At 35.1% G+C, this 13898-nt stretch overlaps 1 protein-coding gene across 1 annotated transcript in view; it reads left to right on the forward strand.

The window, feature by feature from the left end:
• Positions 1–13898, forward strand: part of LOC113495537 (interference hedgehog-like) — a 40594-nt gene that overhangs the window by 15816 nt on the left and 10880 nt on the right. Inside the window, exons 2-5 of the mRNA XM_026874292.1 lie at positions 6339–6405; positions 11016–11263; positions 12116–12316; positions 13209–13381. Coding sequence (XP_026730093.1) covers positions 6348–6405; positions 11016–11263; positions 12116–12316; positions 13209–13381 — 680 coding nt within the window. The 5' untranslated portion in view covers positions 6339–6347. The remainder of the gene's footprint in view (positions 1–6338; positions 6406–11015; positions 11264–12115; positions 12317–13208; positions 13382–13898) is intronic.

The raw sequence follows: 13898 nt of genomic DNA on the forward strand, positions 1-13898 counted from the left end.
TTAAACGTTGATTGTATATGATTATATTACAAAACAAAAACAAGTGAAGTGTTATGGCTGTCGCTCACGTTGTTTTGTCTTTAATTAAGCGAAAAGAGCAGGCAGTGAAGAAGACAAATAAATAAAATATAATAATGTGTTTGCATGTAGGTATAACAGTTACCATGTTAACCAAAGGGCAGTCAAAAGCTGAGTTTGATTATGACTTTGTATTATTTGTACAAAGAATACTATATCTATTTCTTGTGACGTTTTTTCAACTCTATTATTATTTGAAGATATGTAGTGGACAACACCGTCTTGCGTAGACGTTGTCCTCGGCGGGGCATGCACGGAATACTGATGCGGCGCCCTAAGCAGCTATAACTGTAATGATATGTTAACTCAACGTTTAATGTGTCACACATAATCAATTGCGCGTTCGTTTGTTTTGATTGAATGCCTGTCCCCCTGTCATTTACTTAGACGTCTGGCTGCTGTCCCTGCTCCACCATTTTGGAATTTCTATTCATGTTATCAATTGTTAATGCTGAATTGATTGTTGTACTAATTTATTACGTATGTGAACATTGTATTTATTGGAGTACAAACGATTCAGCAAACTATAATAGGTGTAGTTTATTTTCATTGTTAATTTTGTCCTTTCACCACGTGGTTCTTTTTCATAATTGCTTTCACGACTATGTGAAGTTTTCTTTTGTTAACCATACGAACTAAACCCAAAAGATCGGAGTGCTCCCTTTTCCTTAAATTGAGCTGATTTGCAAATTCTGTCTTAAATGACAGAATTTGCAAATTACGATCCTTTTCCGAGGGGCATCTCACTGAGAAAAAATTACTGTACAGCACTCTATCAACAGATACATACATATATTATGGTATTCTTTATCAGTTAGTTAAAACAATGCTAAAATTCCAATAAAAAGTTAAAGTTGATCTTCCGTAAATCTATCTTTATCTGGTCAAATGTCCGAATTCATTTTTGGACTCGTCTGACCGCAACAAGACTAAGCTCTTAGGGAACTTAAACAACTGGTATAAATATGCCTGATTGTCTGCGCTATTTTTTGTTCCTTATTAATAAATTAAGAGACTTACTGTTACGAAAAATAGTCACTAGAAAGTCAAAAGCTTACGGAAAATCCTCACCTATAACAGTTGTTGGTTACCGCTTAAATTTCGCTGGCAATTAATAAAAAATAACAGTTTTTTTTTTAAATTTAAAAGAACTATGTTATAACTAGGTTCATAGTTTATAAAAAAACTGCAATCACCAGTTTTCTATAAATCAGAGTTTGCGTTACATAAAATTCTATAAGTATCACTTTTATCACTTCAGTTAAGATGTTTAATCTTACGTAAATCAGTTTTATAACATCTCGAGAATCGTTATAAATCATGCAGCGAGCTATAAATTAAATAATTTCGGCTTATCTATTATTATGCACGAGTACGCAATCTGAGTAATTTATGATTGCTTTTTAATTTGGAATTCTCAACAAGTTTTTATTTCAACGTATAAATTTGCCGTATAAGTTTTAACATCGCAATAAGTTAGAAGTTGAGACCAAAGCAAGCGTAAGCAAAATTAAAATTGGATTTAGGTTTTTCATTAAAAATCCCGTAGTCGCAACTACTTTGAAACAAGTGCCCCGTGGCTGCATTGTTAGATACTTTATAAATTCTCTCACAACTCCAAAATATGTAATTACATGAATTAAAAGTAATTTATACGGTCTGAAGTGTGGGTGTGCAATAAAACACCACTGCTAAGCGCTGTGAGGAAAACAGGTGTGATTACATACATACATTCATTATTACTTTGATGTTAGAGAAACGTGATTAAAGAATTTGTACATTAGCTTTAAGCAACGTTGTCTTGATCCACGTATAATTAATTTCGCTATAAGTACCTATTGCCTTTACGCCTACTTTTACCGGCGTTAATGGAAGTCTAGTCAATTGATTAGGGATCTTTATGTGCTAGAGGTGCAACTAGTTATATAGAAGTTTTAAGTTAGGTAACTTTCAAATATACTTTTCTTAGTCCGCGATATCACTAAATAACCTTCATTTCTTCATTATGTTTTAGGGATGCTCTCCATTTTTTTATCCCTTAAAATAATCTAGGGAGAATTCTTAGGGTGTTACTGAGATACCTATATTCGCAGTGAACTGGACAAGGCTTATGATTATGATGATCCATAAAAAATATTGTTCTTATTCCTGGGTAATCTTAGAACTTTTAAAAGTGAAAAAAGAAGCCTGTAACAAACTCATTACGTACAAAACCAATAAAAACTGGGGACCATTAAAACTATTGACCATCGTTATCTTAAAGATCTGCTCACGTCTACTTAAAATAAAAAAGCAGTCAACATCAATAAGATTGCCCACACCTGTTTTGCAGGCAGACATTAGTACTGGAATCTTGAATGATGACAGTGGCGCAAAAAGTGCTCGGCGGGAAAATGTCGCCTGGCTGCATAGCGAGGGGCGTCACGAGAATATGTATGTAGGTAACAGTGACCATGGACAGCTTTTATAAATGTCGTTGTTGTTGAGCGTCTGTATCGACATTTATTAAAAAAATATGATATGCAGCTAGGGTTTTAAAGAAATGTAACGACCTGGAACTTGTCACTATTTCTTATAAGTAGGACTGTTGAAGTTGTGGAAAAGAGGCCTCGTTACATGGCGTAGAGCTGCGTCACATCGCTCGTCAATCGCTCGAAGTCTAACTTTAAGGGTAGACGATTCTTGAGACATAGATGTCATTGAAAAAGTTTCCGTGTCATTCAGAAAGAGAGAGCAATAACTTCATATTCATACCAATAAAAATTGAAATATGACAACCTTCAAGCTTTTTTTATTCGACATCATATTTATGAAAATGTAGTTCATATTAAATCTATCGTTCCTAATAATAATGCTCTGAAAGATACCCAGATTGTGATATTTTGACAGTAAATAATAGCTATTGTTGAATAAAATCGTTATTATAAACATTCGGTATCAGTATTATTTGCGATAGACGTGCTATTGCAATAGCCATTCAAAATGTATTATACTCGTAAATAGATTTTACAACACGTTGATAATAATTTATAATTGATACAATATTGAATCAATTATGTTAATTAATTTTATATATTAATGTTGTTCCAATATTGAATAACTGATATTAGTTTTTGATTGGATAATATTTAAATACGTTTGCTGGACTTTTAGCCTAAAGCTTATTTAAATTGAAGCATTTAATTGGTTTCTTTTAGAGAACTTGAGTTTGGATTAAGTGGAATATGTTATCTAGAATCTAGAATACTAAGAATTGGCTATAAGACAATGCTCTATTTAGCAAATGCAAATATCTTGGAAGCGCGGTTACTAGAACTTGTGAGAAGTGTTAGTTTCACTACTGATTGCGGATGCTGTGTCGGCAATATCGATACACTGGAAAAGTTCCAAGTTGGAATATAATGTAGTGCCACATAACATAACAATTAAGTTTCTTCTAAAGTAAAGTTGTTCTGTTGCAGCGTATTTGGCAACAAGGTACATTATTATAATTTAATGTCATCTTGTTTTCAAAATACGTTTAGTTCTAGTTTGCCACTGACCTGAAAAAAAACTTTCAACACAAAACCGCGTTGAATGTTTTTTGTTCAGGTCAATCTTTATGGAGTTTCCACTAAGAAAATATTAGGTTAACAGTTTCTTTCACCATTCATCTGCTCGTTAAACGATGCGATGTATGCCAATAACGTAGCTGTTCACCTGGCAACTTTTGGGCGCATATAAAAAGTCGTCTGATGATAGACTCGATAAAGAAAGATTTTTAAATATTATCAAGCTCGCCTAGAAACAATACTCAGGGTCTACGTTAACAGTAACGTTTAATACTGTTAAAAACATGAAACAAAATTTATACTAACGAAACCAACTTGCATCTTAAGCGAGCGAAATGCCGGACCCTTTTTGTATCCCTACAAAACAATAGTAATATCGGCAAGTGCCAACGTTCACCCATATTCAAGTGATCCCTATTCTGGGAAATGTTAGTCGCACGTGTGAAACGATTCTTGTTATTTAGTGCGCCGATGGAACTAATAGCGCTTTTGCCGTGCCCTGAATATGTAATTAATAGGACGGACTCGACTGCTAATCCGTAATGATGAATACATATTACGGAGTTAATATGTAATAGAACATGGTCTGTAAATAATAATACTGTTGTTCGTCGGCCGTAAATTATGTCAAACAGTGTACTGTTTGGAACGTTGGCTGGCCATTGTGAAGGGGTTAGCCAATCAGGTTGCATGAGACTAGCTGATTGCCCACAGCGCCGCTGCAAGCGTAGATACAAAATAAAGGACATTTTACGTAGCGTTAGTATACCCAACGCTAAGCTTGTTTTCAATAATATTGTGCCTGTACCGTGTATGTGATAAAACTTTTGGTAATTAGACATTTAGAAAGAGAAATTTTGTAGAGATGAGGATTGAAACTATGATACTCTACCTGGAAATTGTTCTATTTGATCTCAGTACTATACTAAGACAAATTAAGTAGTACAGGGTGGTTTTTTACGAAGTTGCTTTGCTGCAGAACAAAAGGTAAGGTATGTATGGTAAGGCCGATAAATGTTCATTAGGAGTCATTAAGTATAGAGCCTAATTAAAGGGACACAGTTTTTGCGGTGTGAAAAAATGATTCAATAATCTTCATGAAAATATGTACATTGAACTTTTCCAGGACGAGGAAATTTTGCCAAGTATTACGGCACTATCCCATTTAGGTTTCCTACTTTACATAAAAGCATTTTGGCAAAGGTAATACCTATGAGTGCCATAGAGATGCCTGCTTCAATTACTGTAGAGAAAAAACTATTTGATACAGTCTTTGTACTTACCTTTAGTGAATGATTTATTAAAGAAGGCACCGGCACGGCTATTATCTAACTGGTGTAAGCTACACTAAAACTTCATTACTTTTGCATTAGGGAAAAATAGCTTTGTTTTTGCATGTCATATGATAAGTCTCCAGGTTCTTTCACTTAGGTTGGTTGTTAAATAAAGAAAGTTAGGTCTAGACAGACGTTAAACGTGTAAGTAAGGGGGCAAACTGTGATTACTTGTATAAAATAACGTTCGCGGCTCGATAACTGGGGCTATAACGTTAGAGTTAACATCTATTAACGTTATTAGCTGGCCATTAGCCAGCAATATCAAGTGGTTATCGATCGGCGATTTCTTCACTGGCTATTACTAGATGATTACAATTTACTACCACATTATGAGTAACTTGATGTACGTTTTGTGATTAAAGAGTCTTCAAAAAACATAGTAGGTAGATAAATAATTAATTAACATGCATCAGTGTCCCAGTTTGTAAAGTGATAAAGGTCGTTTTGTGATTGGATTCTTTGAATAATTCAAGTCGAGATGTCTTTGATGCTGAGATGAAATGACAACACATTCTTGTAAACTATGGATCACATAAAGAATGTTTCGGCGTTATGCAATGAAAGATACATTGTTGCGGTCATTTTTGTTTATAAATAACGGTCGGTAACGGTTAGCCGGTTATTAACGTATTATTTTGGTTTATTGGCACGCGTCGGTTTCCGATTCCAACGAATTCTAATTTTAAAATGGTGTTTTGCTTTTTCACGTGGGTTATGACAGAAATACCTACATAGGCCGAATGGCGAAATGCTGTCGTTTGTATGCTTATGAGCTTTTCTAATTTCTCTTTCGCTTCAAACATTAGTATTTGCGGTGTAAGTGGATTCAACTAAGCCGAAGCTAAAAGGTGAACGAAACATTTCCGCTAGAAAATAAATCCATTTTATTATTTAAAATTAAATCAGACTTTATTTTTATAATCGTTGGAATCCAATTTTATATAGTCCAACTTATTAAGGGGTTGATACCGGTCAATTTAGTTAAGGAGATAAAAGCGGCACTTGTACGCTGAGAGCTCTACATCCCGACAAGAGATTACCGTAATGAAGAAAATAGAATTTTCTGTTTTACTTTTAATGCCATATTTAGCTTGTGTAGGTTGTGTTTGTGCTACATATTGTCGCTCAAAAATACGTCCTTAATACTTCTTTTTTATAGTATCTATGTACTTTCAGTGGAGTAATAAAACAAGTTGTAGAATGACAAAGATTTAATATCTCCGTTATATACAAAACACTAAGTTGCGCCCCATCCAGGTCACATTCGCGTTACACAAATAAAAAGGACGTAGACAAAGCAGAATTACAAAGTGTGACTCAGTTCAAAAAACTTTTTATTTCCTCTTTTTTAATCCGTTTCTTTTTTTTGCAGGTTGCCAACATGGCGGCACCGTTGCATATACAGCTGTTTTTGACGCTCCTCGTGCCAGCGATAGCCCGTGAGTATTTTCGACTTTAATATTAAATTGAATATGTTACTAAGCTGCACTTAATACGGAGGTTTGTAGAGAAAACGGCATCACTTGCACACGTAATCGGTTTGCTTCAATATTCTAACATTTTAGTAAATATTAACTACGTAGCTTTATGGATTCGAGATTAAATTGGTACATTTGCATACATCTCAATGGAAAGCAGGATATCGTTTTAATTTAAATCTGGGATTTCATGTATCAAACTTAATTTATTCGTGAAATCTTATAAATTCGATACAAATTACTGGACCTCAGTGCAAGCCGCAGTCCAAAAATATATCGAACGGATGTACATATAAGTAATTTCATATTCGACTTTCATTGCGTGTTACGAAGAGGTTAATTTGGTGTGAAAGGAAATCAAATGTTAATGTACGAGGTGTAAGACGATAAGTTTTTTCGTCTATTTTGAAATTGTAACAGGTGCGACGGGTAAGCTCCCGGATACCGCAGGTAGCTACGCACACATTGACACGCGGCTTAGTGACGGCAAAAAGCAAAAAAAAACAACAGAAATCACTGGGTTCTGTCATGTTTAATTTATCTATACAATTTTCAGGATAGTTAGTTCCAATTATTCAAATAAATATTAACCAATAAAGTAATTATATAAGTATTTATGTTATTTTTATTGTGACAAAACATTTTTTTTGTACTCGCCGGCACCTGCAAATTTGCACAATATTTGCCGTACGAAAAACTAGTTAATTACATTGTTATTTCGTAAAAAAACCTAGACACACAATTAACAACAAATGTACTTAACTGTTGCGTATGTAAAAACAAAATAGTTAGTTTTAATAAACGACTTCTAAATACATCGAAACGGATTATTATTTATTACTTCCAAAATGTCCTACCTTTGTTCTTGATACGAACACAATACATAAGTTTGAGTACTACAAAAGCAATGTTGCTTTCACTCTGTACATGAAAGGGTCACTTAGGTTAAGTATTCCATCCAGTTCTAAAGGGAACCCAAAAAGATTTGGGCTTGTCTGTGTGGGTGTGTGCCGAACAAATTTTACGCTTACTAGTCACTGTATTGTCCAAGTATTTGTGTACAGTCATTAGTAACCTCCTACTCGTTTGGGACTTAGGGGAATTATTTCGTCTTTCACTGATTTACTCTATGGGAATATTATATAGGCAGCCGCAGGTAAGGTGGTTATACTAATTGACATGTTAACGATGAAAATCTTAACAGTTACAACGCTGAATTCTTTAACGTCATTAACTAGGATATTCCGAAGATTTTTGCCTCAGTAAACTTAATTCCGTACTTGACCATGGCTACATTGATAAAATAGACTACACTCAATTTTTACTTATTTCTTCCTTTTTGTATTACAAAGGTCTTTAACTCTGCCCTAGGGTAATTTATAAGCAAGCCCATTTCATTTAGAAAAAAACCTTACAACACTCCCTACAGTTAAACTCGGTTCGGTGCCCATGCTTCCTTTTACAACTTATTTAAAATTCGTTTTTACTAGACCTAATAAATGGTTATTTTTTGTCGTCTCATATCCGCTTCCCTAAAGCTCCAAGAACTAGTTTCGATTTGAAACGGCTTGTATAGAAATTGGCTTTGGCCCTAGCTAGTTGATTAGACTTCCAGCGATATTCCATTGGTGGAGTGTTTGACGGTTGGCGTCAAGTTTCCTGATTGTCGACCTTTGTTACCGAGAGAATGTTCTTGTTCTATGGCTCGTCAGGGATCAATAAAGCAAAATGGACTTGTCTGTCTTTAGGGTCGCCAGTAGGTACCAGTCCTTCCCATTTGTTCGATGCGGATATTAAACTAGACTTACCAAAGACGTTTAGATCAAACTGAACAAAGGGATACTACTCGTCTTATTGAAAGTTTTGACTTATAAAGCTTTTGATACATGTGATGTTTCATTTTATGAGTTTTGCCTTCGATGTAAGGTACAAAATTCAATACCATACCCTGCATACAGACATAGACGAGGAATCAAAGAGTTTATCCATTACTCCGTTGATTACATGTTCATATTGACACTTGCAGCTGCACTGCTGATGACAGTAAATCCGGGTGCTCTGCCTATATTTGGGCAAATTTTAAATTGAAAACATTAATGAAAAAAAAAGGTTCTTCTTCTGAAACTCTTTCATATAAAAATTACATTATGTTTCCTAATGGTTACCATAGTAACAATTTAAGTGATTGGCAATCACAGAATAGAACCTCATATTCATAATCCATAGTGATGGTGCACGAACCGGTTGCCCGTACATTGGAATGCAGTATGAACGTTATTTTGATGCATTTTCTCAAACCATTCGAAGCGTATAGTGCTTTCAAATTTGTATGGAGTTACAATGTTTGTAGGGCATAGGGAAGCGCTTATGAATGGGAGACTGTAATGAAAGTAATGCTTAGCGGTCGGGTATGGTGATTGTAGTAATTGCATGTGAATTTTGTTTTACAACAGACAAACCATTGTTCAATGTAGGACTGAAGTTATTTTTTTTTATACGTGTTTGTCATAATAGAAATTGAAAACTGCCGTGTTGGATACTCTACCGTCCATCTTGTGGTGCATGTTACGAATATGAATTCGGCGATTGATCAGCTGAGGTCATAAAACTCACAGGTGGTCATATTACATTGGAAAAATAATTGAATGTTTAACCAAACTACCAGGAAATTATGAATTAACGATGTTTCACAACGTAGGTAGATAATTGCAGGCGGCGGAATACAAATAATTATAATCATTAAAATTTATCATCAACGAAATAAAACATAAGTTAATGAATGTTTCGAACAAATATATGCCATTTACTACTACTATACATAATAGTCGCAATTATATCGATAGTCATAAATTCAGTAAAATATTTAATCCATAATTACAAAAAGATACATAAGTGTCTGAGATATCAAGACTTTCAGTTTCCGTGCATTCGGTCTAGCAGGAATAGGAAAAGCGTTAGTAGTAAGCACGTTCGCTTATCACCGAAGATAGTTCGGTAATGTATGTAGTTAAAAGTTTACTAGCGGGGAAGTACCCAGCGGGCCGTGGCGTCTTCACAGGTGTAACACTAGAAGCCTTCTTCTAAAAAGCTTTAAGTGGCGGTGAGAGCTCTTACCTAGTTTAAGAGTTCAGCTCGAACCAAGACAACCAAATTGTTTTACAATGTGTACTCCGCACGGATACTTAGTTTTAAGTAGCTTTGCCCTAGACGTGCGAAGTTCGTGACGGGAATTTCATACGCCAGCAACCAAGGCCAAACAGGTCCTATCTTGTATCGAAATCGATTCCACGACATAACATTATAATAAAACCTTTATAAAAAAAACGTAACGATTAAAATCGATCGAAACTTTAAATGCTCAATAGCTGAAGTAGCTGTTATCACCTACTTTAAAAATAAACCCAATCTTTCTTTAATCGTAAATATATTTTTATTCACTCTTCAACGAGATGAAATTTTTAAAATTCTCCATAAAGTTACGGTCAATGACTGACGGGACTGAAATCACATAAATTGGAGCCCGACAACAAAGAAAAATAAAATGTTATATCTCAATTAACGGGTGCATCTCAATATGGACCTTGGTTGCATGAAATAAAGTTGTAAATGCAGTACGCGTTGTATTACCTTAAGCTTATTTTGCTAAAGTCGGATGCGTCATCCGAGATCGAAATGTGTGGGTAACAAGGTATCAAGGACGCCAAGATTTCTTTTTTATTGTTATGGCCAGTCTTTTTGGTATGCAAATAAAAAGAAAAAAGATTCTAATTGTGTTTCTTTTGATCTTGAGAATTACTGATTACGTGTCATTTGAATATTGGCGTTTGAAAAATTACACTGTTTATGAACCGTTTGAAATGTGTTTTGTAGTTTCAGAAACTCTTTAATATGTTCGATTGTTTCCGTAGATTCATGTCAGCGATTAGCAAGAAGCACTTCCTATCCATTACCGGTATAAACACTTTGTTGGAATCTACCCCATTAATTGCTATTGCTTTGTCTGATCTATGTGTGATGATAAGGATTGTAGATAGTATCATGAATAGTATGTAACCGTGCTAACAAACATTATTGCTTGTATTTATCTTTAAATATTATTATAAATTTAATTAAGCGTAAGGATATAAGTTCCTCATGTAAATGGATTTTAATAATACAAAAAAAAAACAATCACGTCCAAGAAACTCAATCAATACCGATAGAAAATCGAACAACAACAAAAATATAATTTACCGTGAGTTTGAAGCAGCAGCTGACTAAAATGTTTTTTGAAAAACTCCGAAATTATTATTTTATATCAAGTTATGGTCTTATCCTTCCCTGGGCAGCCAGTATTATCCGCATGATGGGCTTTAAACATGCTGGCCTTTGTCAGGGTTCGTCTTCCTGTTCAATTTTCTCTTTGACCGGATTTCGATATCCTCTACAAAAATTCCGTTTGCTTTCATAGTTCTTTCGAACATACGACGAGTGGGCGTTTCAGTTACTTGATATTGTTTAAATGCTTTTGTAACACTTCCAAAGAATTAAATCTGAACTGAAAGTAATAAAACCTTATGTATTTTTTCCAGAACTCGAAATGAAATTCACAAAGTTTCCGGAGTCAGTTATTGCTCCTCTCGGGGATCGGGTAACGTTTGAGTGCGAAGTCAATGTGCCTGGGGAGAGATTTGTTTGGCGATCGAAGCCTGAGAATGATGATGATCAATGGACCGATGTGGAGGAGGGAGACGGCCGGAAGATCATCTCTGTACTGCCAGGGAGGAGCACGAAACTGGAAGTAGAGGTCGTGATGAATATGGAAGTCACGTGGTTCCAGGTAGGTGGTTTAAAGCCAAGAAATTCTGTCTTAATCGCTATAGGTCATAATAAAACATACAGATCCTAAAACAGCTATCGAGTTTGGCCTTTTTGATTTCTATTTTGCAGTTTTCTTAGTACAGTTGTCCCAGTACACTTGATAATAAAGATAGCGTAAGTCGTTAAGTAATAAGACAATAAGGTTATCGCTGTTGTCTTATTCTTAAGTAACCTGGTTAACTTGATGGAGATCTTGAATCTGATATATCTGCGGCATAATTAAAAGATAAGGAGTTTGGAAATTGAACTGCGGCACTCAGCACAAATAATACTGCATTTGCACGAAACGACTCATCTATCTTAAGATTATTAGCGGAGTAAATTTTTATAGGTTTTTAAAACTCAGCTGCCGACGTTCTCAGAAAACAATTAACCCAGAATTAATCTAGGCTAGCACATTTCCTTAACCGTCAATAAATCAGGGAAGATTTACAATCGTCCCCACTACGCTAGGTCACGGATGGACTGTGCCGTCCCACGGGTGTCGTAAGAGGTGACGAAGGGATGCGTCATGGGAAATTGCAAATATCTGTGGCGTAATGATAAAGAGAATTCTAGTACTGTAGTCAAGTAGAATGATGAAGTATTAGAAACTTTTATAAAATTAGAGCCCCTGTTAAAATTGGTTTGGTGTCTCTTGATGTTAAAATACAGCTTTATATAGGGCTAAGATAAATACAAGGTCTATGGGTGTGTCACATAATTAATTCAGCTTTAATGTATAAATTCCTCAATATACCTTTATTTATTTTTCTTGCTCCAAGCAATAACAATTTATTGACTTCAAATGATAGTTGAAACTTTTTTCCAGTGCGTGGTTTGGTATGGCGCTGTGAGTCTGACTTCAGTCCCCGCTCGTTTAACAGTGGCGAGGCTGATCAACTCTCCCAGTAAGATAACTGCGGAAGAGAGGGTGATCACCGCACCTATATATAACACTGTAATCTTACATTGCAAGGAACCGAGTTCAGAACCACCTGCTGTACTTACTTGGTGGAAAGAAGGGTCTAAGGTAACGTATTGATTACTGACATTTTTTTCATATTATACTAAGGGCTGATTTTTTAATCGCCAAATATCTTTCATCTGAAGAATGTGTTTGACGTTTTGACAGCTTTTGAATGGAAAATATGTCAAACGGTCGCATTTATTCCTCAGATAGAAGTTAACTGATGACTGAAGAACCGCCCCTAAAAGATTTAAATACGTTTTAGCCCAGGAAAAAAAATTGAAAATACATTTTGACAATGGACATTAAATTACCTCCAATTGTTTTATTTTCTAAATAATTTGAGGCAATTGCGATCCCTAATTTAACGTCTATTTGCCAAAGTTCATGTTCGTTGATGTTCAACTTTTCAGCGAACAGAACCCTCAACAAGTTCGTATTCAATCATATGTTGCGAACTCAATTACAGTTCAACAATATAACGTATTTTTCCGACATAGTAAACTTGTAATATAATTCAACAACATGCGAACAAAAGATTCTATTTCAAAACAAATCCGATACAGGAGAGGGCTCTTATGCTCGGATTGTGAATAGTTGGCAAACTAAGTTTATGCTTAGCCTCTATCCTGACAGAATCAAAGCATGTTTTAGCAGTCTTGTGGTCGCTTTGAACAGAACCTGATATGAAAACATTTTTAACGAACTCCGTTTTGTATTCATGAGTTTTGTTTAAAAACAGAATACAATTGATGTTAAAGGCAAACCTGGAATTGTTACACAAACGAAACGTGTTTCATTCGCCGTCGGACTATCCTTTAGTACAAAACTAATTGAATGACTGTAATGTTTAGATGAATAGTATTAGATTAAGTATTTTGGATCTCTTTTGCATATTCCTTAAAGGCACGCAACGAATAAACTTTTCGAAGACTAAAAAGTTTCGTATCCACAGGGAAAAAGGAAGCAACTGGAAACTCCTCACGGTGTGTTAGTGATACGTAATGCGACGTTTGATGATAGTGGTACGTACAGCTGCAGAGCCACCAACGAGCTCAGTGGCGAGGCCCTGGAGGTAGCTCAGAAGACGCACTTGAACATCCAGCAAGAGGGAAGCACTGAAGTCAGGTAACCTACAAAAATAATCAAATTACTAATTGACAAGAACAAAGCATAATATTATTTATTTCTATACACTTCTTATACAATACATGTACATATAATGGCGAACTTATTGCTTAAAGCATTCTCAAACAGTCAACTTAAGTGTGTGGCAGAGATATTAAGAAATAGGTGTATAAAATACACTACATTGTCATAATTATACATACATACATAATGAATTATTATCTGGAAGAAAAAGTGGTCATAGAAATAATTTTAATTTGACTGCTCGGATAGCCGAGTGGTAGAGGTCACGATGCCTAATCTTCGATCCCCAAGTAGGACAAGCATTTGTGTGATCCTCGAATGCTTGTCTTACAACTGAAAGTAACTTCGACATACTTTACTTTAACATTTTGTTACGTACGTTAAATATGCAGCCACTAGAAGAAACTAAATCAACACGAGTAATTTTTAAGTCTCTACTTACAAGTAAGTCACCCCAGGGCATTATTAATATCAAAGCGTAAATAATTCACCA

The sequence above is a fragment of the Trichoplusia ni genome, chromosome 7 (assembly GCF_003590095.1).
Source record: "Trichoplusia ni isolate ovarian cell line Hi5 chromosome 7, tn1, whole genome shotgun sequence".
Classification (NCBI taxonomy): Eukaryota; Metazoa; Arthropoda; class Insecta; order Lepidoptera; family Noctuidae; genus Trichoplusia; species Trichoplusia ni.